General features: G+C 43.0%; 1 protein-coding gene and 1 long non-coding RNA gene across 3 annotated transcripts; one reads left to right on the top strand and one right to left on the bottom strand.

The window, feature by feature from the left end:
• Positions 1-4,801: 4,801 nt before the first annotated feature.
• Positions 4,802-8,477, bottom strand: LOC147963982 (uncharacterized). The gene is made up of 2 exons (XR_015607293.1): positions 7,899-8,477; positions 4,802-5,083 (listed from the first exon to the last, which is right to left on the bottom strand). It is a non-coding gene; the product is annotated as an uncharacterized LOC147963982 (long non-coding RNA).
• A 2,519-nt stretch (positions 8,478-10,996) lies between these two features.
• LOC125516308 (uncharacterized) lies at positions 10,997-14,382 on the top strand. Of its 2 annotated transcripts, XR_015607294.1 has the most exons (4): positions 10,997-11,519; positions 11,608-11,872; positions 12,495-12,548; positions 14,058-14,382. XR_015607294.1 is itself a non-coding variant. In XM_048681792.2 (3 exons), the coding sequence occupies exons 1-2, from the start codon at positions 11,130-11,132 to the stop codon at positions 11,851-11,853; spliced, it is 636 nt and encodes a 211-aa protein (XP_048537749.1). In that variant the 5' UTR covers positions 10,998-11,129; the 3' UTR covers positions 11,854-11,872; positions 12,495-12,771. The 2 variants fall into 2 exon arrangements, 1 of the variants encoding a protein (XP_048537749.1); XM_048681792.2 differs by lacking the exon at positions 14,058-14,382 and having other exon boundaries at positions 10,998-11,519; positions 12,495-12,771.
• Positions 14,383-23,850: the final 9,468 nt, after the last annotated feature.

Consider the following 23,850-nt stretch of genomic DNA (forward strand, 5'->3'; position numbering starts at 1 on the left):
TCAAAGGGCGGGAGAAGGAGCGGCCGCCCCCCTGCGACTCAGGCGACGAATGAAGAACAAATGAGAAGGGAATCCTAGAAGGGGAGCCTACAAACTAAGATAGGGCAATTCTTTTCAAGGTGTGATATTAATCAATTGCAATTACCCATATTATTAATCAATAACATTATCATTCAGAAAGGACTAATTGACCCTTACAACCAATTACCAAAATGTCCTCAAGAGAAAAAAAAACAGGATCAATAATGACCATTGGATCAATTATATACTACCCACTATTTACAGGAGTATGATGCACCGTAAAAAGTCTCTATAGCAACCAAATCAACCAATTTTCATTTGATGCTCCTCTCACCTATCAGTCAGTCCGGAGTAAAGATGGACCGTACGTTCAAAGGAGAGACACCAGCCAACCACTAGTCTCTTTCGCCTCGCTACTGCCAGTTATTGACGTTTCGCAATTCAGGAAACGGGCACACATGCATGCTTCCATGTGCCGATGTGCTCGCTCTTTCATGCAGCAAGGTTCCTTTTTCTTCAGCTTCTTTTACTTTATTGGCTTTTCGTTCCGCCTGGTGAACTTTAGCTAGACATATAGTACATTTATCATGCAAACTACCCCCTCTCTTAGGGATAGCAAGACACGCGGGTCCCTACACTGACAGTTTGATAAACACAATACAAGTTATTTATCAGAGAAACTAACACAAATGCCTGTGCGTTGCAACGGGAGAAACAAACTCATGCATAGCCCCGATGAGTCATATTTGTTGCCATTTCTCCTGTGTCATCATGATGGTGATCACTTGCCAACCTATTACAACAAATGTGATCAATCCCAAGACGGTGAGGTTGGTTTTCACATTCTACCAAGCTGATTTCACAAGCCTCTTCTTACACCGGCTTGTAGTTCCTCGTGCATTGTAACCGTCGCATACATCTTCACTTCAACACCAGTCAGATCTTAACGAATCAGGCGACGCATTTCCTTCTCGGCGCACATAATGATAATTATTAATACAAATTAAGTTACGCCGGGAGGACATCAATAACTTGAGTCAACATAAACTGCATACATTTCACTGTCGCCACCGTCCACCTTCTTTATCTCTAACATGACCTAGGGCATTTTTCCGGCAGCAAACTATGGCATGTTCTTCCGCCATGGCCATCTAACCATAGTTTCTAAAACTGAGGGAGCGACTCACCGGTTGGACCGCCGGCTCATCGGTTCATTCGCAACAAGAAAAGAATATTAAAGTTATTAAAAAAACAACCTTAGATTAAATGAGTATGCGTAATATTGGATGTAATCCATTAAACAATGACAAAGTGTTTATGACCTAGTTGGTTATTCCATTAGCGTTCATGGGCTCAAGGAGAACGGTTTGATCACAACTTGACATACCATTTTGCAAATATTTTCTTGGATTTTTATGAAGTATTAAAAAACATGCAGGGCGTGGGTTCCCATTGGCTACAAATCAAAAGTTGCTAACTTGACATTTACACTGCCCTAAAAAATTGTACCTCATTAACAAATTATAACATGGCCAAAAGCATAATGACCTCCCAGGACATTGAAAACGTTACCATGAGATTCGAAGAAACATGGTTTGCTTGCCAAGAGCTCCTCCGCAGCTAGCTTTCTAATTCCAGCGAAATTTATTTCTTCTTTTAAATTTCTTTCTTTTTTGCCTAATAACAAGGGGAATTTATCTCCTTCCCTTCCAGCCAATTTCCTTTTTCTTCTACTAAATTCTGTGTTGCCCCTCGTGAGTCGTGACCGGACGGAGGACAAAGAAATCCAGCCCTACGATTCGATCCCTTCCTTTACTTTAATCAAGGGGACTCCTGGCAATTAATGGCCCCAAATTTTTTTCTTTTTTTACATGGCAGCCACACAATTCCAAGATCAATTCCTCTAGTCTCTAGTCTCTATTCTCTGTGTTCTTGGAGTCCCATGGAGATATATTGATACAGAGAGCAAGTAGGAAACACATATAAATCGGTGCGATGCAATATAAACTGTCGAGGTGGGATTAATTAGAAATAGAAGTCAGCTCAGTTGGATACCACAGGTCGCCTTGGTACACGAGGTGTTGTGTTCGATTCCCCATCAATCCCACCGTGCGAACTATTTTTTACTTGATTTTACGAAGCCCACTCGCAGCCCATAAGTTGATTTTTTTTTTGAGCTGCAGCCCATAAGTTGATGGACGCCCGCATTTGTCTTTCGCCTGGATGGGCTTCGATCGCCCACACTGGCCCAGATAAGCGATCCTGCGAGCCAGAAACAAAAACATGAGCGAACCTGCGCAGCGAAAAAAAAAACCAAGAATATCTATTCCCTTTAATAGTAGATATAGATATTTTATTTTGAGGAAACAGCAGGAGCACCGCCTTTTCTTATAGAAGGAAAACAGAAGCGCAATTTACAGGGGGGCGCACGTTTTTAGGGAACGTGGCAAAAACCAAGAAATGGCCCATATACATATAGATATAGATATAGATAAAGATAAAGATAAAATTAGAATAAAAAAACTAGCAAGATAACCCAAGCATTTGCAAAGCACGGTTTTGTTTTTACATTTACTATAACGTTTACTTGAATTTCTTTTACAGAAAACAATATTAAATTATTCAGAAAACAACACAATTTTATATTTGTGAAATAATTGAAAAGGTTATTTATCTTTCTGGGAGACATGGTCTTCGTTATTTCTGTCTAATTTAAGACATGGTCTGCCTTGACGTACTTTCTGATGAAGAGCTTCCATTGTACTTGTATGTAATCACTTAGGATTTCACTACCCTGCTTGCTTAATTAATCGGGTGGGTTAATTGCTGGACGTGGAATCTCTCTAGGCCGGGTCGCAGCTGGGATGGAGCAGCGCTATAGCTATAGCTAGGACGTGCGAGGAAAGATAGATAGCTACGTGATGCGTGCGCGTGCTGGAGGGTGAGATTCTTTCACGCTTCCGGAAATGGGGCTGGAGCGCTCCACATGGAAGAAAAGCCAGAAGAAAAGCTACGTGATGCGTGTGCGTCCCAGCCCATCAGCGTGGAACTGCCATGCGTCCCCGCAATCTTTACCATGTTTCACGACTCAGAAAACGGGCACATGCATGGTTCCCTGTGCCGCTGTGTTCGCCCGTGCAGCATACACATATCTTTTTTTTTTTTGCGAAGTACAGCAGCATACACATATCATCCCAAGCTTTTTTGTGTTTACCTTCTTACTTTGCACCGACTGTACAGCCTTGTATATAATGAGTGTTGTAGCAATTTTGCAAATCACTAGGCACGGACGGGTCCAGTCAGTAATTTTTTGACAGTGGTGATTTGACAGGCCCGTCGGCAATTTTTGTGTGGCTTTGTGGACGAGACACACAGAGCGCTAGCGACTTTGGCCGGCCCAGTTAGCCGTGTGTCCGCTCTGGGTGCTGTACCGTTTTATGGTTTAAAGATTTTTTTTGGTTTGGTTTTCAGTTGATTTTTTACCCTCTTTTTTATTTTACATTTTATTTTCAACTGATTCTAATCTTAATATGGAAAACACAAATATATATTTATTTTAAAAAGTGAATATTCTTATAAATTGAGAATATTCTTATTAAAAATATTAGGAATTTTTAAAACTTTTTTGAATATTTTGTAGAAAATTATATTAATAATGTCTATATAAATTATGTTGATTCTCAAAAAAAGTGTGAAAATACTTTTTAGAAAATATTAAACTTTTTCTATAGCAATAACATTTAGTATATTTGTAGCAACATTTTAGAAATTTTTGAACATTTCAAAAATAATAATAGTAAACCTAAAAAGGAAAAAAGGAAAGAAAAAAAAAGGAAAAAAGTATATCAGCCAACACGCTTGTGTGGCATTTTTGTCAAGTGAACTCTTATGCCCTGGTCCCACATGTTAAAAATGTCATTAAGAGGGGCAAAGCCACTGACCAGTGGTATTTGCTAGGTTATTACCCATAAACATGGTGTGTTTTTTGGCAAAAATATATCAGAAACCGGTCTTTCCTGCCAACCTAAGCAATGTGGTGGTTCTGCACAATTAACTTTATTGCGCCTTGCTACCTCTATTAACCTAGCCAATCACTTGCACTTCGTTTACATGGTGTCTCTGGCTATAGTCGTCTCCTATTATGGAAGATGAGACTTGTGCATAGCAACAATTAATGTCATGCATATAACATGCCATTAAAACGCAATGCGCCATGTTAATTACATGTGACATAGGTGAATTTACGAATAGGGTGGTGCAACAATATATCAAATCTATCATTGCAATCATTTTGTTCTATCTGAAATATGAGAAAATTTTAGTTGAAGATTCTGAATGTTCTCACTCAAACTGTTTTTTCTTGAACGAGTTAGGAAAAGACATTATTGAATATATAAACCTAATGACCACTTCTTTGAGTATTCATGATCTTATATATATAGTGTTACTATTCATCACCCAGGATGCGAAATAAGTTATTCTTCACCCGAGGTAATCTTACGATCATTTTATAATTAAATTACGTTTCGAATTCAAATAGTTACATTCCTATTGATTCACTACATAAAAATTGACATAAGAAAACGTGAGATACTACCGATTATGCTAACGTGAGATACTACCGATTATGCTATTATAATCGAATACCCTACCAATTATGCTATAATAACCTGTGACGCCCTCGATTCAATCGTACACTAATCATACATGCAAGTGTGTACGATCAAGACCAAGGACTCACGGAAAGATATCACAACACAATTCTAGACACAATTTAAAATAATACAAGCTTTATATTACAAGCCATGGGCCTCGAGGGCTTGAATACATAAGCTCGAATACACAAGAGTCAACGGAAACAACAATATCTGAGTACAGACATGAGTTAGGCAAGTTTGCCTTAAGAAGGCTAGCACAAAAGCATCTACGATCGAAAAGGCAAGGCCTCCTGCCTGGGAGCCTCCTAACTACTCCTAGTCGTCGGTGGTCTTCACGTAGTAGTAGGCATCCTCCGGGTAGTAGTAGACATCAGTGGCGTCGTCTGGCTCCTGGGCTCCGTCATCTGGTCGCAACAATTGGGTATGGGGAAAAAGAAGTAGCAAAGCAACCGTGAGTACTCATCCAAAGTACTCGCAAGACTTACATCAGATCTAAACTAAGTATGCATCTGTATCAAAGGAATGGGTGGTATCTGTGGACTAAACTGCAGAATGCTAGAAGGGAAGGGGAAAGCCTAGCCTATCGAAGACTAGCATCTTCTGGAAACCACCATCTTGCAGCAACAGGAGGGAGTAGAGAAGCATAAAGTAAGGCAGTAGAAGTGTTATCAACCTCGGCCAGAGATCCTTTCTCGACTCCCTGCGAGAAAGCAATCCCAGAGCCATACTATCCAGTTATCATCACAATCCAATTCTCATCACCAACCAGTTCTCATCACAAGTATCCAGTTCTAGTTGTATCGATCGGGATACAACTCCAAGTGTCCGTTACCGTAGGACAGGCTATCGATAGATGTTTTCTTCCCTGCAGGGGTGCACCAACTTACCCACCACGCTCGATTAACTCCGGCCGGACACACTTTCCTGGGTCATGCCCGGCCTCAGAAGATCAACACGTCGCAGCCCTACCTAGGCACAACAGAGAGGTCAGCACGCCGGTCTAAATCCTATGGCGCAGGGGTCTGGGCCCATCGCCCTTTGCACACCTGCACGTTGCGAACGCGGCCGGAAGCAGAACTAGCCCCCTTAATACAAGAGCAGGCTTACGGTCCAATCCGGCGCGCGCCGCTCAGTCGCTGACGTCACGAAGGCTTCAGCTGATACCACGACGTCGAGTGCCCATAACTGTCCCCGCGTAGATGGTTAGTGCGTATAGGCCAGAGGCCCCTCAGATCAAATATCCAAATCATAGTGGATTAGGAACGCGCGGTAACGAGCAGAGACTCACGATCGATGTGACCCCGTCGCCCCGTCTCGAGTACTTGCGCAAGGGCTAAGAATGCCCGGCCACGCCTCGTAAGTATCTCGCGGGCACCTTCCAGGTCAACCGGACTCCACATCACTCACAATTAAGCTCGCGCGGGTACCACTCAGGGTCAACCCGTCTTTAGTCACATGGTTCAGTGCAAAGTCATAGTAACCATAGTAACTGTGTGTCTAACACCAAGGGGAAAACCCGAGGAATCACCCCCGGTGAATTCCACTCGATGTTGTCATCAAGGTGAACGTAAGAGGATCCACCCTCGAGGTTCACGTTTGATGGGTTGCACGACAGAGCCGTAACGGAAGTGGTTAAGGAGGAAATCACCCTCGATGACCTCGACCGTAAAGCTACACTACGGAGATCTCATCAGGAATGATGTAAGAGGTTCCACCCTCGACACTCGATGGTAACTCTGCAGAGTCGTACAACTAAGGGGGGGGTGATGTGCGGTGTCGGGCCCTGGGCATCGATCACGTTGATCGAGTCATCGAACATAAAGCGGGGCAACTGGGACAAGGTGGGGGTCACTGATGGATCACTAACCAACCTATACTAAGCAGTTTATGATAAGCAGGTAAGGTATGAAAGCAGGTAACTACAACAGGCTATGCATCAGAGTAGGATCATACAGAAAACAGTAGCAGTTCTAATGCAAGCATGAGAGGGAAAGAAATGGGCGATATCGGAATGCTCAAGGGGGTTTGCTTGCCTGGTTGCTCAGACAAGAAGAAAGGGTCGTCGTCGACGTAGTTGAACACAGTGGCATCAGCGGCAGTCTCGGGGTCTACCGGAGAGAAGAGGGGGGGGGGGGAGAAATAGTAAATACATAGCAAGCAAGAGCATAACAGGACAACGGGCAGAGCTAGACGTGTTCTAACGTGGTGCTACACGTTACCGGCGGGGGGATAACATCCGGAAATGTTTCCCCAGGTTTAGCATTTTCGGACAGATGAAATAGAGGGGAAAAGTTGCATGTCCAGGTAGTTAGGGGCATGTGGCAGACGAACGGATCGCATATTTGGATTCGCCTCGTCGTTCTGAGCAACTTTCATGTAGAAAACATTTTCATCCGAGTTACGGTTTATTTTCTATTGATTTTCAAAGTTTTAAACAATATTCTGAAATTAATTCTAATTAAAAACAATGCTTAATTGCTAGATGCACCCAACACAGTGTGCACGAAGTGTACACAATGACTGATAGGTGGGTCCAGGGGTTCCCTGTTGACCAGTCAACGTTTGACTGGTCAATAGGGGGTGGGGCCCCCTATCATAGGCTCAATTAACTAATTGTAGATTAAATAATTAGTTAATTAAGTTAATTAACTATTTAATTTATTAATTATTTTACTTTTTCTTTTTACAGGAAAGGGACGTGGGGCCCGCTGTCAAGGGCCCATAGGCCATAGTGGGAGCGCTCGCCCAGCAGGGTCGTCGAGGCCATGGCCTCGACCGATGGCGGCCCGCGGGGCGAGGTCGCCGGCGATGGGGAAGTCGCCGGACGGAGCCACCGGGGGGAAGGGGAGCGGCGACGGCGGCAGCGTAGGGCGGCGTGCGGTGGGGAACGGGGCGAGCGGCCGCGTGCAGAGGCACGGGCGCGGGGCAGCAGTGGCGGGGGCAGTCGGCACGGCGGCGGCGTCAGTGGGGCGGAGGCGAGGCCAGCGGCGGGCGCAGCCGCAGCGGCGAGCAGGGCGAGCGGGCTGCTACGACGCGGGCGGCAGCAGCAAGCGGAGCAGGCAGGGCGCGAGCTGGGGGCAGCCAGGAGCAGCAACAGCAGCAGTACGCGGGCGTGCGCGGACGTTGAGCTCCATCGGTCATGGCGGACGGAGCTCACGGGGCGACCAATACGGGCATGGATCGAAGGGATAAAGAAGGGGAATCGGAGGAGGGGCTCACATCGAGCCTGCAGGTGAGCAAAGCGGGCTTGGGGAGGCTCCGGTGAGGCCGAATCGAAGACGGTGAGCGGCGGGGCGGAAGTTGAAGATGACCTCGATCCGGTCGATGTAGGGGCTCCCGGCTTGATCTGGTGGCTGTGGTCGAGGCAGTGGTCGACGATGGAGCGGATGGACGCGCTCAACGGGCGAGGGGACGACGATGGCCGCGAGCTTCACGGTGGCGCAGCCATCGGCTTTTCGGGCAACCGCTAAACCGAGGAGAGGGGCAAGATGAGGGGGGCGAATGAGAGGGCTAGGGTTTTCCAGGGTGTCGGGGGGTACTTGTAGGACGCCGGGGATGCGGTGGATGGCTGGCACGTCGGCAGGGGAGCAGCCATGGCCGCGGGATGGCCTCCACGCCCTCCCCTGTCACCTGTAGTGCAAGCAGGGAGAGGAGATGAAGTGGGTTGGGCCACTTCTACTACTAAATGGGCCAAGTGCACAAAAGCACATCTGCCTCTTCCCTTGTTTATTTTTTATACAACCTTTTTTTGTGTTTTGCAATTTATATTGCCGCTAAATGAATTGTGTTCATCCTGAAACTTGGCATGTAAATCCAGTGCATTAGCATAGGTCCTCACACAAAGTTTCATATGGTTTGGGAAAATGTAAGACTAATAATGGTAATTTAAAATACCAAATTAAATGTTGCTGGCCCGCTAAAATATTGCTAGGGCCAAAATTAAAATCCAATTTTGAGTTGATTCCTACATGAAAAAAAACTTGAGGATTAATTGCAACATCTCGAACAGTTTTGTTTGCAAGACAGAAGAAGTAAATATTTGACTTGTATTTCAAATGGAATTTGGCTTTGATTTTCATTAAGTGGCAATTTAGTTAGAAAAACATGACGACGTGGCATCATTAAAGGGGAGATCACTGTAGCATGATTTTCCGGTCGTCACATAACCAGACCTTCTTCTCTACGCTCGTGCAAACATGTTATGCACGTAACGTAATGGGAATGAGGCAGTATAACTCTATGGCGTCGCGGTGCACGACTATCGCTAATGAAAATGTGACGACGGAGAAGAATCGGCGTGTGCCGTCAAAGTTTGCACGACCATACACAGAAGATTCTCAAAAAACTAGAAAGCGATTAAGTGTACAGAGGAAACCCCCCATTTCACACAAAAAAATACCCATCTCAACTCCTTTCCAGCAAAAAAAAACATTTTTGATCTTTCTCATTCTAAGTTAGCTTCCTTCTACAGCGGGCCAGCCCATGGCCCATACTAATGGCGTTGTGGCGAGCGCAGCTGCTGGATGAAATATGGGATGTGGGCTGCAATAGCTCCACGGTAGCAGCTGAATGGCAAAAATACCAACCCGTTAGTAAAAAAAAAGCGCCCACGAACTAATAAAGGTTCGAACCTCTCCCAAACAGTTCTCCATCTACTGTGAAGGAACCTTTTGCTTCTGGAGCCGGTGGTCCTGTCCTGTGGACTGCCACAATGACAACCTAGTGCCTGCATGGTCCCTCCTATTGCATGTGGTGTGGTCCAACCCTTGGCTATAAGAGAAAAAGAACGTAAAATGAATAAAATCAGTAAAAAGCAAATGGGGTAAGAGCAGGGACCAGATCCCAACACCAACGAACACACGTGATTGCATCCATCCCAGAGAAGCTTCATAGGTTTGCTTTTCTCTCTCTCTCTCTCTCTCTATATATATAGTGTTACTATTCATCACCCAGGTTGCAGAATAAGTTATTCTTCACCCGAGATAATCTTACGATCATTTCATAATTAAATTATGTTTCAAATTCAAATAGTTACATTCCTATTGATTAATTACGTAAAATTTGACATAAAAATTAAAAATATAGGTCATAAGACAAGAAAATTTGCAGTTTATGTGTATTTTAGACTATGTTTTTACGTTTGTAATTTTACATAACATAAAATATTTTTTACGGCGATTATATATTTTCTTACGGTCCTTTTTTGCGTCGGAAATAAGACAAAATTTATGAAACGTAAAATTATGGTGCATTGATAGTAAAATAGAGGAAGATGAAGAATAACTATTCCTCACCCAGGGTGACGAATAGCGCGACCATATATATATATATATATATATATATATATATATATATATATATATATATATATATATATATATATATATATATATATAGGTTTCCCCCCTTTCTCATCTCCTCTCCCTCACCGCTCTACCTTGAGAGTCTCTTGTGGGATTGGGCCTTTCTTAGCCGGCAGAGATGGTTGTCGGAGTAGAGGTGGGAGAAGCGCAGTATATAGTACGAGTAGCTTGTGTCTTGCCGATTAGGCGACTTGTGTGGTGTGGAGTGAACTTCACACGTCCGCTTATGAGAAGCTTCCAATGGATAGATTCCACCCCCAAGCTTGTCTATCATGGTGGAAGCCGACGCCCGACGACGGATCTAGTAACAAACCCTTTAATAAGCTTCGAGGACATCAAATCTCGGCCGCCAAGATGGAGAAGGAGGAGATGACGGTGAGTTCCTTCTTTTTTTCGTTTGGTTGCCGCGTTGGAGACTACCCCTCCGTAAACTAATATAAAAGCATTTAGATCATTATTTTAGTTATCTAAACGCTCTTATATTAGTTTACAGAGGGAGTAGTTTCTAGTTCTTGATCTGGAGCACTTGGTGCTCATCTTTAGTGGCTTCTTACAACGGCTTAGGCTGCTCCGCTGCCGATTGTTCTGACCGAAGGGCGGCCCTTTTCCTCCCTTCAATGGTGTCGAAAGGGAGGCAGGTCTGGTTTCGTCCCAACGTTTGTTTCTTCTCCTTCCCGTCAACAACAAAGCAACAACGAGATCCCCTTACAAGTTGTTTGTCCCCGGTGAGGGGTGGTGTTGGCATGCTGATGAAGCTTGAAGATGGTGGATAGTGGTTCACATTGCAATCTTCATCTTGCGTCAAGGGTCTTTTCTTTAAAGGTTTTGGACTGAGTTGTAATTTTGCATTCCATTGGGGTCCTTTCTCAGCTTTTCGGCAATGCAAATCTTAACGAAGCTGTTCGAGGTCCTTCTGGACCGTTTAAAAAAACAGTATTCAGCATTTTTCACACGCACGGTTGCCAGAGCGAGAGCTCCACAGCCTGGAGTTCACCATAAAACGCTCCCCCGAGGCCACAGACCAAAGCACAACCCAGCTACAAGTCACAGCGAGTCACCGACAACTCCACTCCACTCCACATCCAAAATGTCCGCCATGACTTTCTATATCTTTGCTTCCTTGATGGGCCTGTGGACAGGGACGGCCATGGCTCTCGAAGGAGACATCTTCAAGTTAGCCGGCGAAGTAGCGGCCATTTTGCCGGCGCCGGTGAGGAAGACCGTGGGGGCACTGGCGCGAAGCAGCCCTGCCCGTACCGCCTCCGATGCCCTGGTAGGTCTCTTTCTGGGCATGGTCTGCGTGATGTACACGGCCACGTTCTTGTACGTCGTCGCGGTCCGAGCCTGCGGCGGGAACTGCTCCTTGGCCTGCGTCCTGTGTGAGATCTCGGACCGTTCCGAGACGCTCTCCCTGCTTCTCTTAGCGCCGGCGGTTGCGCTCTTCTTCCTTCGCGCCGCCGGCTGCAGGAGCCTCGAGGTACGTGACATCAATGCTGGTAGCCTCCTATGCCTCTACTCTCCTTGGTTTTGCTTCTCATGCAGTTGATGATTGTTAAATCTGATAGGTCGCGGATTTCAATCAGCGGCCTTCACTCCTTGAACGCCTTCAGTCCACGTCGCCGCTAATCTTGGTTGCAGCGTTTTTGCTTGCAATCATCTCTTTGAATCTTCAGTCTCCGCAGATCTCTGAGATTCTAGGCGTTGCGGCTATGTTCTTCGCGCACCTATTTTTCATCCGCTTCTACATCCGTGCTGCACAGGCGCTGTGGAGGATGAATCGCAGGTCGGCAATTGACATGGTGGCAGAGTAGCGCAGCATCGCTCGCTCAGGTAATTAACCTGCGTTTATGCCACACATCAACATACCCCCTTCCCCTTCCTCAAAGTATCGTATCTGAACTTTTTATGACTTTTGTACCAACAAATTGGTAGAAGATTGTGCAACTAATGTTCAAGTCCAAACTAATTTTCAGTTGGTTCTGCTTGTTTGCTAGTATGAACCGAAAATTTAGTTGTTCTCACCACTAATCATCAATGTTATTCTTCAACTAGATTATCAGTTGATGCACCCTGTTGCAATATTTCATCTGTTTTTTGTATGGATAAAGCGGTGTTTCCACCGATGGTAGAGGCCGATAGAATAGCCATGTTTTCTTCTTCTTATTAGTCCTCTAGTTCTTGCTTTAGTTTTTTCTGTCTCAACTTGAAATGTCATCTAGCTAGATATGAAAAAGGATTCACAGCAACAAAGAACAAACATTGCAAGAATATATAGAATCACCTCAAAGGACGGATAAAAGTAGATGATATATTTTCATGTTTGTAAACCTAATTTGTCATCTTGGAACAGCCGTTTGAATAATCATGACGTGTGATTTATTTCTACCGTTTAATTGTCGCCACAATCTGCTCACCATTTGGTCTTGATACAATTTCGTCATGTATTGGCCAGGTGCGCAGAGGCAGGGTTTCTAGCCGGCTGCAGCAAGATCGAAGATGATGGAGGGTACTATACTACTAGTGCAGGAGTGCTTCTGTTTCCTATCTACTACGTACCTATGTTGCTGTTGTGAAAAATAAGAGATGAACATGTCGTGTGATGAGTAGTTATCTATCTGCTAGTAGTATAACTAGCACTAGTAAGCTTTGAATCAACACTGGACCATGTATTCAACAATTGTTAAACTTGTATTTGAAAAATATTAATCTGGGATTTGAAAAATGTTAAATTTGTACAGAAAAATTGTTGAGCATGTGTTAAAAATGTTAAACTTGCATTTGAAAAGTGTTAATCTAGCGTTTGAAAAATGTTAAAAATGTGTACAGAAAAATATCGACCATGTATTAAAAAATTAATATTGTATTTGAGAACTGTTAATCAAGCATTTAAAAATATTAGATGTGTATAGAAAAATGTTGACTATTTATTCAATATAAAATGATCTTTTATTTGAAAATGTTATACTTGTATTAGAAAAACATATTAGATACATACCGAAAAGGTGTATAGAAAAACAATGAAAACTGAATGAGAACAAAAAAAATTCAGATGAAAAACAAGCAAGAAACAAATAAAACTGAAGAAGCTAAAGAAAGCAACAAAAGAAACACCTCAAAAACTAAGAAAAACGAAAACCCAAAGAAATCATGAAAAATGGAAAAGAAAACAAGAAAAACCAGTGCAAAATGAAAAGGAAACAATGAAACAAGAAAAACCGACGGAAAATGATAAAGAAACAAAAAGTGAAGAAAATATAAAACCCTAGTGAAAACCAAGAAACAAATGAAGGAAAGCAATGAAAAAAAAAACAAGAAAATCATGAAGAAGCAAAGAAAACCATCACAGGCCAGCAATTGACTTGGTGGTCGAATAGCGCAGCATCACCTACTCAGGTAATTTACCGGCATTATGCCACACAACAATATCCCCCTTCCTCAAAGCATTATGCCACAGATCGGTAGAAGATCGCACAATTTACTAATGTTTAGGTCCAAACTATATTTTCAGTTGGTTATGCTTGTTTGCTATGAACTGAAAGTGTAGTTGTTTTGTTCTCATCACCAACCATCAATCCTATTCTGCTGTCAGCACCATATTGCATTGTTTTCATCTGTATTTTTATGGATAAAGCGACATTTCCATCCATGGTAGAGGTCGGTAGACTAGTAATAACTTTCCTTCTTATTAATCCTCTAATTTTTGCACTATAATTTTCCTTGTATCACTTGAAACGTCATCTACACATGAAAAACTATTCACAGCCACAAAAAAAGGTGCAAGATTAGAATCACTTCAAAGGACACATAAATGTAAATGTGTGTTCATAAATGATATATTTTAATGTCTGTGTTGAGATATCTAGAGCAGAATATTACTGTAAACCTAATTTGTCATCTTGGAACAGCTAGCTGTACGTTTGAATCATGCTGTGTGGTTTATTTCTACCGTTTAGTTGTCACCACCACAATCTGCTCACCATTGGTCTTGACATAGTTTCATCATTTTACTGGCCAGGTGGGCATGCAGAATTTCGAGCCGGCAGCAGCAAGATGATGGAGATCGAGTACTACTATACCACTAGTGCAGGAGTGCTTCTGTTTCCTAGCTACTACCTATGTTGCTCTTGTGAAGAAATAAGAGACGGACATGTCGTGTGATGTGTAGTTATCTATCTGTAGTACTCCTAGTAAGCTTGATTCGATGCTACGTCAGAGCTGTCACTATGGTTGTTTATTTGTTTATATGAAGTCCGAACCGGACCTCTAGTTAGCATGGGTTATTTACCTTACCTGTGGGCCTGTGGCTGTGGGTATACTATATGATTTGACGTACGCTCTGATGAGGGTTTCCATAACATGTAATCATATGTCATTTCACTGCTGATTTGTATGGAAAGTGTGCACATATGTGACGAAGGAAAATTCAAGCATAAATTCCATCTATAAATCTATCTATAAATAGTTAAATACACTATGCTCCCTAATTTTTTATGCGTCACATTCAATTGAGATCTCCAATTTGAAATTGGCTCACCCAATTTTGACCAGGTCAACAATTTCTCTTGGAGCTCTCTCATTAAATGCTTTTGATTTACTATGCTCCCTAATTTTGAAGCTTTCCCATTCGATTGAGGTATTCAATTTTGGATTTGTTTCACAATTTAACCGGTTCAATGGTTTTTCAAATTAATTGGCAGCAACCGGCCTATAAAAACATATCAATCCCGTGCACTCTCCCATCACCTAGAAAGAAGAAGCGCAAACATGTGCTATAGTAGCATCAATATAGTACATGCAGGCACCGATGAAGAAAATGTCCCCACATAAGTATGGGTTGACTAGCAGATGACACGCTTGGTTCGGCTTGGTGAAGGCTAGCTAGACATAACTTTTATCATGCAAACTACCCCCTCTCTTAGGGTTTGCAAGACACGTGGGTAGCCCTATACTGACAATTTCACAAACGGAATACAAGTTATTTATCTTAAAATTATACAATTCAAATAAAAAAACTAGCAAGATAACCCAAGCATTTGCACATCACGGTTTTTGTTTTTGTATTTATTGTTGTGTTTACTCGAATTTATTTTACAAAAAACCACATGAAATTTGTATATTCAGATAACACCACCATTTAGTATTTTTGAAATAATTGAAAAGATCACTTATCTTTCTGGGAGACTCACGCTTCGTTGTTTATGTCTAATTTTATCTTGTATTACATAAAAAATTGATAATCACGTGATGACTTCATGCACCCTCTTGAGAGCAAAACTATGTTGATCTGCCTTGTGTATGGGCCGTTTTGGCTCTCATAACACGTGAGGAAGATCGTGGATCAATGACTTATGTTTCCGTTTTGTTGACACATTTACAAGGTCGTAGGAAGGGGGCCGACCATGATCAAAATGAAACTATGCCCCCCGCGCGGTCTTAAAAAATAGATTTGTCACACCTCCATCCCCACATGTGCAGTGTTATCATGATTGTCAACCTAGAGCGCTTATTCCATGTATTCCCTCCGTGCTCAAAAAGGAAGAAAAATACATTTTATATGAAGTCAAATTTGGAAAGTTTGACAAAATTTGTAGGGAAATTACGAAGAGCTAAAATATAAAATCAGTGTAATCGAATACAGATAAAATGTATTTTGAAAACATATATTTATTATTGTAGTTTGTTGATAATTTTTCCTACAAACTTTCTCAAACTATGAACCATTTGACTCCATACAAAATTTATATGCCTTCTTTTCGAGCAGGATGGGACTATTCTCCTTAAAAGGTTGGTAGACTCATTATGAAACCTAGAGGGAATTGCAAGTAAACTTTTTTGCAACAACATTTTGAATACGCTGCAAAAGTTGATTCATAGAACTACCATTTGCTTGCCATACAAAATTATAGAGTTTAACAATAAATTTAGACTCCTTTCTATCGATCCTCATTCGTTAGAGTATTTATAGCTTTTCATATTTTAATTATCCACCAAGAATTAAACATAAATCATGTGTTCCGTTCTTCCGCTCGCCTATCTGAATCTAATTGTTGCAATTGTGTTTTTCATAGTTGTGCAATGCCATGCCTACCCTACTACAAGTAATTGTGTTTCTTGCCATCTTGATCAATTAATATGGTATGATTATCAATGTTCATAAAAATGCAGAAATATTCTTTATAACTCTTGTCATGAAGTACACAACATAACATTTTTTTGTTGGTGGACATAAAAGAATGGTTATGTTTGGCATAACACTCATAACACTCTGGTTAATTTTCTTTTATCATATCTACATCCCAACTTATACATATAGCACATTCAACAATCGTATGGCAATTCTGCTTGCCAACGTCACACTTCTTATCATAAGGTTATAATCAATCAATCAACCACGCCTCTGTTGATTCCCACAGCAGCAAACTTCGCTAGTGGCCTGATTTATGCATGTGCCCACTCATCTCTCTTATTGTCACTTTGGCTTGGGTTGCTACCGTTACACCCATACATGTTAATTTATACACCCAAGGGATGGATGCATATTGAAATCCATTAGACATGCTATGTTGACATTGACTACATATTATATTAACTTGAATTGTCATCTATTCCACTTTTCAGTTTTAGGACCTATTTCGTATACGCATTGATAACTATTTCCACTGGTAAACTGTATTTGCAAAGAATCAAACATGTAACATTAAAATAAATACATGAAAAGTCAATGAAACAATGCCAACATATACTCACATTTATTGATCAAAGCGACATGGTAAATGTTCTTGGTACAAACTTAGAAATAAGATTCAGTATGAAACAAAAACACTAGTAATTCATTATATTTTGGAAAGGAGGATGTAAGTGGGAAGTCATATTTTTCTGTATCAACCCTTTTAAATCAGAATAAACATATTTTTTCCTTGTATTACATGATTTATGGTTGTACTTCATTGAAACTTGAATATTCTATTTGTGCATTCTCAACACTTTATTTCCTTCCCTGTGAATCATATTGGGACAAGCCCAACTCTACACTAACTCGGTCCTCACCCCTTTAGAATCTAGATTATTCTCTGTCTCTTTTTTTATTGGGGAATCGTGGATAATCACTGGCATGGGAAAACATGCTTTGAGAGCACTAAGATGGGAGAGTGGGAGTTAAATTAGAAGGCACCATGCCATAATCCTATGAGATGAAAGTTATCCAGAGACTAACAATGCTCAAATTTGCCACTCTGAACTGTTTGATGCAGCATATCCGACTGCTAATATTGTCGCACTATATAATGATGAAGTTATAAAACTTATCCAAAATTTTAGCCTAGATTTGGAATTCATATAGAGTTGGTACATTGTTAATTTCCTTTTATTTTTACTAAAAACTTATGAACTGGATTTATTGAATGGAAATCGAAGTGATAGCTTACCGATGCATTCTATCAGAGTATGTGTATTTTCAATTTTACTTTTTACGAGTATCTCTAGCCCTTCCCCCATCCTTTAATCCCTTAACACCCCCCCCCCCCCCCCCCATATTCTGTAATCCCTAAATCTTGAGGGATTAAAACTTTCTTGCACCTAGCCTTTTCCCTCAAACCCAGCTCCTCAAACGAGGCCAACCCCATATGGAAATCTCTCTCCACCTTCTTATTTCTTCATTCTTCATTCTCCCTTATTTATTCTTTCTTCCATGCGCCATGTCGACTTGTGGATGGTAGATGATGTCCAGATTAGTAAAAGTAATTTGATAGAGGCTCACAAAAGTGAGGAGTTGAGAAAGTTGCAAAATTCATCCTCCACAGGCCACGGTCTAGGCACTTCCTCGTCTAAATGGGTCCTTCCCATCTTCTCCTAGTGGGATGATGATGTGGTGCAGGACAGAACAGTTCATAAGAATTGGAAATGGCAGCCACGTTTCTTCCCCTTTGTGCGTGATTTTAGGTGATGTACCTACTTTACGTTGTTTTGCATGTGAGCTCGTGGCCGGGGACGGCAGGAAGAAGCGTCACTGTGGTCGAGACACCGTGGAGGTGTGCCACATGGCAGAAGATGATGGGAAAGATGAAAACAAGCTCGACGGAATTTCACTGGAGGTAGTGGGTGGGTGGGGGGATGCAGGGTTGTGGAGGAGGTGGGGTTGGAGGGTGGCCTGCAATGAGGTGGGCGGAGTCGGATTTACCCAACAGATCGAGAGGGAATCCCGAGAGGAGAGAGAAAATGTTAAGAGGGTGTTTTTCAAAAAAGAAAATAGGCCAATGGGGTATGTTTTGAGCAATGAAGAGCTAAATTTTTTAGTTAGTAAAAGTTATAGAGAAATGGCTAGTTAGGGCTCAATTCCCTAAACGACTTTTATAGAGAATTAAAGGATTTTACCGAAAGGGCTAGAGATGCTCTAACATACCATAGTTTGGTTTATTTTTATCTATTAGTGTAGTTCATAAGATTTTCATCCTTGGTTTTCACATATTTGAGGTGTTGAGATGGTCTATAGACATGAGAATTGCCCAACTAGTAAGTAATCAAACATAGCTACTGTGAGAGGTGTTGGTAAGCCTACTCTCTTACAACAACTATAGTTGAGTGGCCACATCCGCAGTGTCTTTATTGCGTGTAAAACATGGTTCATAATATTTTGGAGGCGATGCACGAGTTACCATAATGCGGCTATCTCTTACTTTTCTTTCTTTTATGCTTGCAACAATTCAACACTCGTACACTCATTTGGAGGGATTATACGCTTAAATTGACATAACAAAGTTCTTACATAGGAGAAGAAATGTCAATTAGTGTCTTCTTCATACATAATTAGTAGAGAAGTTGTTCAAAATTTATCCTTTTATATATGTAGCAACTTTATATCCTGCATCTTGATCCTGAGTCAATGGTGAAAGTTATGCATGAGTTCATGCATATTTGACGAGTCAGCTCGACGACTAGCTGCGACATTATGACGGTCTGGCATGGTTGATGTCAGAGTGGGACTTGTAGGGGACACGAGTGGATGATAGGCGCTGCCATGGTCGCTAGCACAACGAAATTAGGCAATCTCACCTTTGCCCCATGCCTCCTTAACAATGTGGTCCAAGATGGTGCACTCGGTTTCCGCCGCTACCGCATGTACCACCTCGAACTCACACTAGAAGGCACAATACTAATGAATACAGTATGTACCTCTAAGGATCATTTATTTCTTTTAAATTTACATGTAATGCCGAAAACTTCTTTCGCCCCGCTTTATATATAAAGCAACCATCACAAGGCGAGTCCAACAAAGTAGCAATACAGAATACGACGCACACCATACACAAACACATAAGGTAGCACAAGAAGGGGTTCCGCTGAGGGCACCAACTCAACGAGCCCAAAAACAAAAATAACAAGAGGATACATATAATTCAAAGTTACATGTACTGGTGCACCGCTGCATCATGCTATTGCCAAAAATAAAACCTACCAAATTTTCTACTTGGGCTATCCCAAAATGGCACATATAAGACGAGATGATATCTATGCGAGGATGGGTTTTGTCTTTTTGGTTCATCACAATCAGTCGCTCCACAATGCGAGAGCAATGATTCATAGGTACACTTCATCCTTGGTGCAAGGCGCTAAACACCCAACATCAACCAGAAGAGATCATGAGCACCATGGAGCGATGGCATACCGACCAGGACAACGAACGCTAGTCCAGAGAAAAGAAATGTGCCATTTTGGTTCGAGAGGACCGTTCACGGGTGAGTAGACACAATCAAGATAGTACCCCTAGCACCAGAAGCGGAGGAACAGCTTGCGCAATGATCAAATTATTGTATACCACTTCTGCACGTTGTTGCCTATAAGAGGAACTCGAGGTCTTATCACCTCACTGCTAGATTACTAGTGGTGCAATAAGAGAACCCTACATCATTACTTCATTGTCTATTTTCTCTACTCCTAATGGAGCAGTTGGTAGTCTCCGCCGGTTATTTTTCGTCCCACCTTTTCTGTTTTTTTTCGTCCTCCGCCCGATCCGATCTGCGGTAAAAAAACCGATCAACGATGACTAGCGATCCCCTTCGCACAAACAAAAAAATCGGACGACGCCCTAGCCTCCCTCGAACGAAAAAACCCTCCTCTCGATCCACCCCTCGTGCGACCGCTCTCTTCCCCTCTCCTCCCGATGCGGCGCTGCCCCCATCTCTTGCTCCGCCGCCGCCGCCGCCCCTGCCTCCCTCCCGCTCAGCCACCTCCACCGCTCCCACCCTTCCTCCCATTGTCGGATCCGCTTGCATATCGTCAAGGTTAGGCGGCGAAGCTCCACGTCCGCGACGCGCACATGCTCGTCAAGGAAGCGGCTCCCGGATCTGAGGTCGCGCGGCCGTGACGGAAGGGCTCGAGGTGGCCGCCGAAGACCAAGTCCCCACAATGTCTAGAATCGCTTCCTCCGCCGTGTTCCACTGAGGAAGGAGCCGTCGCCGCCGATCGTCTTCCACGATGGTCGCCGTCTTCCCTGCCGGTCCCCGCGGATCCTCCGATCACTGTCTTGTGGTCGGCGAACTCAACAGCTGTGCTCTGACGCACGGGATCCGGCCGGGGTACATCACTACAACTGCCTTGCCCCTCTCTCTTGCTATAGCAGATGAGAGTCGGTAAGAGGGGAGGCAGAGAGGATCTCAAGAGGTGAAGAACAGAGGGCGAGGGATGGAATCGGAAGGAGGAGGAGGAGATCCCCGCGGCATGCAGTGTCAAATCTCGTGCTCGCCATCCCCATCGCCGCGTCCTCTGCTCCCATCAGTGGCTCGCCATTGTTGACCGCACCTGCAGTTGGCTCTCTGTCCCGGCCATGGTCTCATCGCCTCCCCTCCATACCTCAGCACTGCAACACCCTCAACGCTGCCAGGCGATGAGTGCAGAGACGAATCTCACATATCCATCAAAGCTTTCAGGTTGTCCCCTTCCTTTTCCCTTCCCCACTTTTTTGTTTTACCAATGCATGAACTTACCCACCCACGCCATCTGTTTGCTAAAATGCTTCATAGATCTATATAACTTTTTAACCTCATTGACATTTGCTTGTTACAATGCTTTATGGGAATAAAATTGTCAGACATCATATTGGTTCTGGTTTTACCAAAGATGTATGCTTTATGAGCAGGAGGACTTTATGACTCGACAAGTTCCTTTGCATCATACGGGTGTGGCAACTCCCCACTTGGTGAGGATCTTATTGCTGAGTAGTCAACGACGTCACCTGCATCAACCCCTCCCTGGTTGCCATCCATGTGCGACCAACCGTCCAACTTATTTTCACGTGGGAGCACATTCTATCGACGCCCTTTTAATTTACAAGTAAGTTTCAGATTCATGTTCGTCTACACTCTTGTCACTATATATTCATGCAACAAGTTACAACTTGCTAACAATTGTAGGGAATGGCTGAGAAGCACGGATTTATTTTCATGGGCACAAAAATAATAATCAAGACCTTAGCAGACTGGCTGTACCTTGATGAGAGTGTGCTTTCAGGTCATATTCTCACTTTTAGCAGCCTTCACCCATCACTGTCTCTCACAATTTGCTCCAGATTGTTCATGCGCATTTCACCGATTGATAGCACCAGCAAAACAGAGCACGGCTATTTCTACTTGTCTCTGTATATCCTAGATACAGGGTTATAGGTCACATTTAAAATAGCAAGCACCCTGGTAACAGGCATAATCAACCAGAAAGACCGTCTAGGATATTTGCTTCCTGTCTCGGTGATCCACGTACTCCACCTTCGAGGAAAGAGAGGAGGAAGATGCATTGGCCTTAAAATCACATTTCAGATGAAAGAATATAGCACATGGCAACAATGTTGCGCCGCAGTGTAGCTTTACTGTGTGGCTACCTCTCCACTCTCACACATGCATTAGTTCGACGAAAGTGTTGGGCAAAGTCTAAGTCTTGGATAAACAGTAGTCTCAGTAAAACTGGGCTGGTGTTATGCATACAGAAAGAATGCTGTGTGATTACTCTCAGGATGAGGGTGATGATGCAGAGTGTTGTTCCACTGCTGCAATGCAAAGAGATCGAACACAGGACACTGAGTGTGTGTCTGAATAAAGACTGAAAATGTCTGTCAAAATAGGACAACGGAAATTATGGCCAGCATTCCGCCAAGCTGCAAGCAGACATGCGCGGACTGAAATGTCCAGTCTAATCTCTTGGCAGCAGAGAACAGACAACCACAGAGCCTGATGTGTGAGGCAATGTGGTAGAAGATTTACCTCTACATTTCCTAGCCTAGCTAGGTGCTTAAGAGTTAAGACAGAAACGGTTCAGAAAATTCAGTCAACCGGATCGTTGTATGTCTGATTTCCTACCCAGGAGAGCCGCTTCCTTGCCGTTGCCGTCACCAGCATTGTATCCTATGGGGCCTTCCATTAATTTGAAGTAAAAAAATGGAGGTAATATCTATGCTTATGTTGCGTTGTACAGGAACAGCCAAGGTTGTTGTAGTAATAAAATGAGCCCGACATTGTCTACTGATCATTGTATATTGGATGGGCAAGTAGGAGGTTTTTCTCATCTTAGTCCTATAACTTCGTTTGTCTACTCTATTGTCATTTACACACTAACTTTTATGCCACATTAAGGAATATTCCTTCTATGCCATAGTTTTCTGTTGGAAGACTTCTGTTTCTCACATTCCAGGGATGCTAGGCTATGTAAGCAGCGACACTGTAATTTTTATTGATCTGAATCTTCGGGCTCTGTTTTCAAATTTTCAGCTACCAACTCTTGATCGGGACCACGCCCAAGACAACGGGTCCGATGTTTGGAAAGGATCGCGAAAGTGACATGTGTCATGGTGAGGCCAGTTTCCATTCCGCATGTTTCCTTATTTTCTTCTATATCCGCAATTTGCGAGGTAATTTTAAATCATTTTGTATGCTCATCGATGTTGATCTATGGCAAGAGTCTGGTTCATCACAACATCGGTGTTGTTTGGTTCTTATTTTCTCCAAGCATGGTTCTGGCTCGGCAGTGCACCATAACTAGAGTTTTCACATCTGACAGTCACGCCCACCTAAAATGGGCATCCTTTGTCACTGTTGCATTCCTCTCACGTATTCTTAATCATGAAGCTTCTCGTAGGAACAAAAAATTAAACAAACAAGTATGAATGGATAGAGAAAGTTTGTTGTCTGTCAAGTACCTCGGCAGTCAAGTAGGAGTACTTACGCAGGAGTGACCGTTTCGATCAAACGGGTGGCGGAAGATACTGACCCTTCTTGTGGTCTATGTCTCGATCACGCAAGGAGCAAAGGTTAGCTCTTATGGATCATCACTCGACCTGAGCAGGAGTAGGATGTTCACACTCCACTCCACGGTCGCATGAAGAAATCTTATGCCAATTCCAGTTTGCCTTGCCTTGCCCATGTGACCAACCGTTGGTCTCGTCTCGATCGACCACACTTCACAGTCGCATTTCGATCGAAGTTTCTCCTTTTAGCATTGTGGCTATGGAGATAAAGAACAATGGGAACGAATGGTGTGACATCGGTGATGATGTCGCTGAAGGAGAGGGTAAACAGACATGATGTGTTTCTGACTAATGGGCTGCAGGGTTGGCACAAGGAAACTATTGTTATGCCTTGTGAGGTCCGACGACGGTGACCGGATGACTGAGCAAAGCTGTGAAAAAATCGGGTATGTTTTCCACCAAACTCAAGTTGTTATGCCCAGATGCATGGCTTTCTGAATAAATGCAGACTATTTGTTTACTCATTGTCAAAATCTTTGTACCTCTATGTCTACAGCCTACAACCTGAGCCACTCGGCGACCA

Source organism: Triticum urartu, chromosome 6A, assembly GCF_056163025.1.
Source record: "Triticum urartu cultivar PI428250 chromosome 6A, HENAU_Tu73, whole genome shotgun sequence".
Taxonomy (NCBI): Eukaryota; Viridiplantae; Streptophyta; class Magnoliopsida; order Poales; family Poaceae; genus Triticum; species Triticum urartu.

Excerpts from the sequence above, each read along its gene's own strand:
- LOC125516308 (XM_048681792.2), top strand. The coding sequence starts at position 11,130 with ATGTCCGCCATGACTTTCTATATCTTTGCTTCCTTGATGGGCCTGTGG. Across the intron at positions 11,520-11,607 it reads CCGGCTGCAGGAGCCTCGAG|GTCGCGGATTTCAATCAGCG; the intron begins GTACGTGACATC and ends TAAATCTGATAG.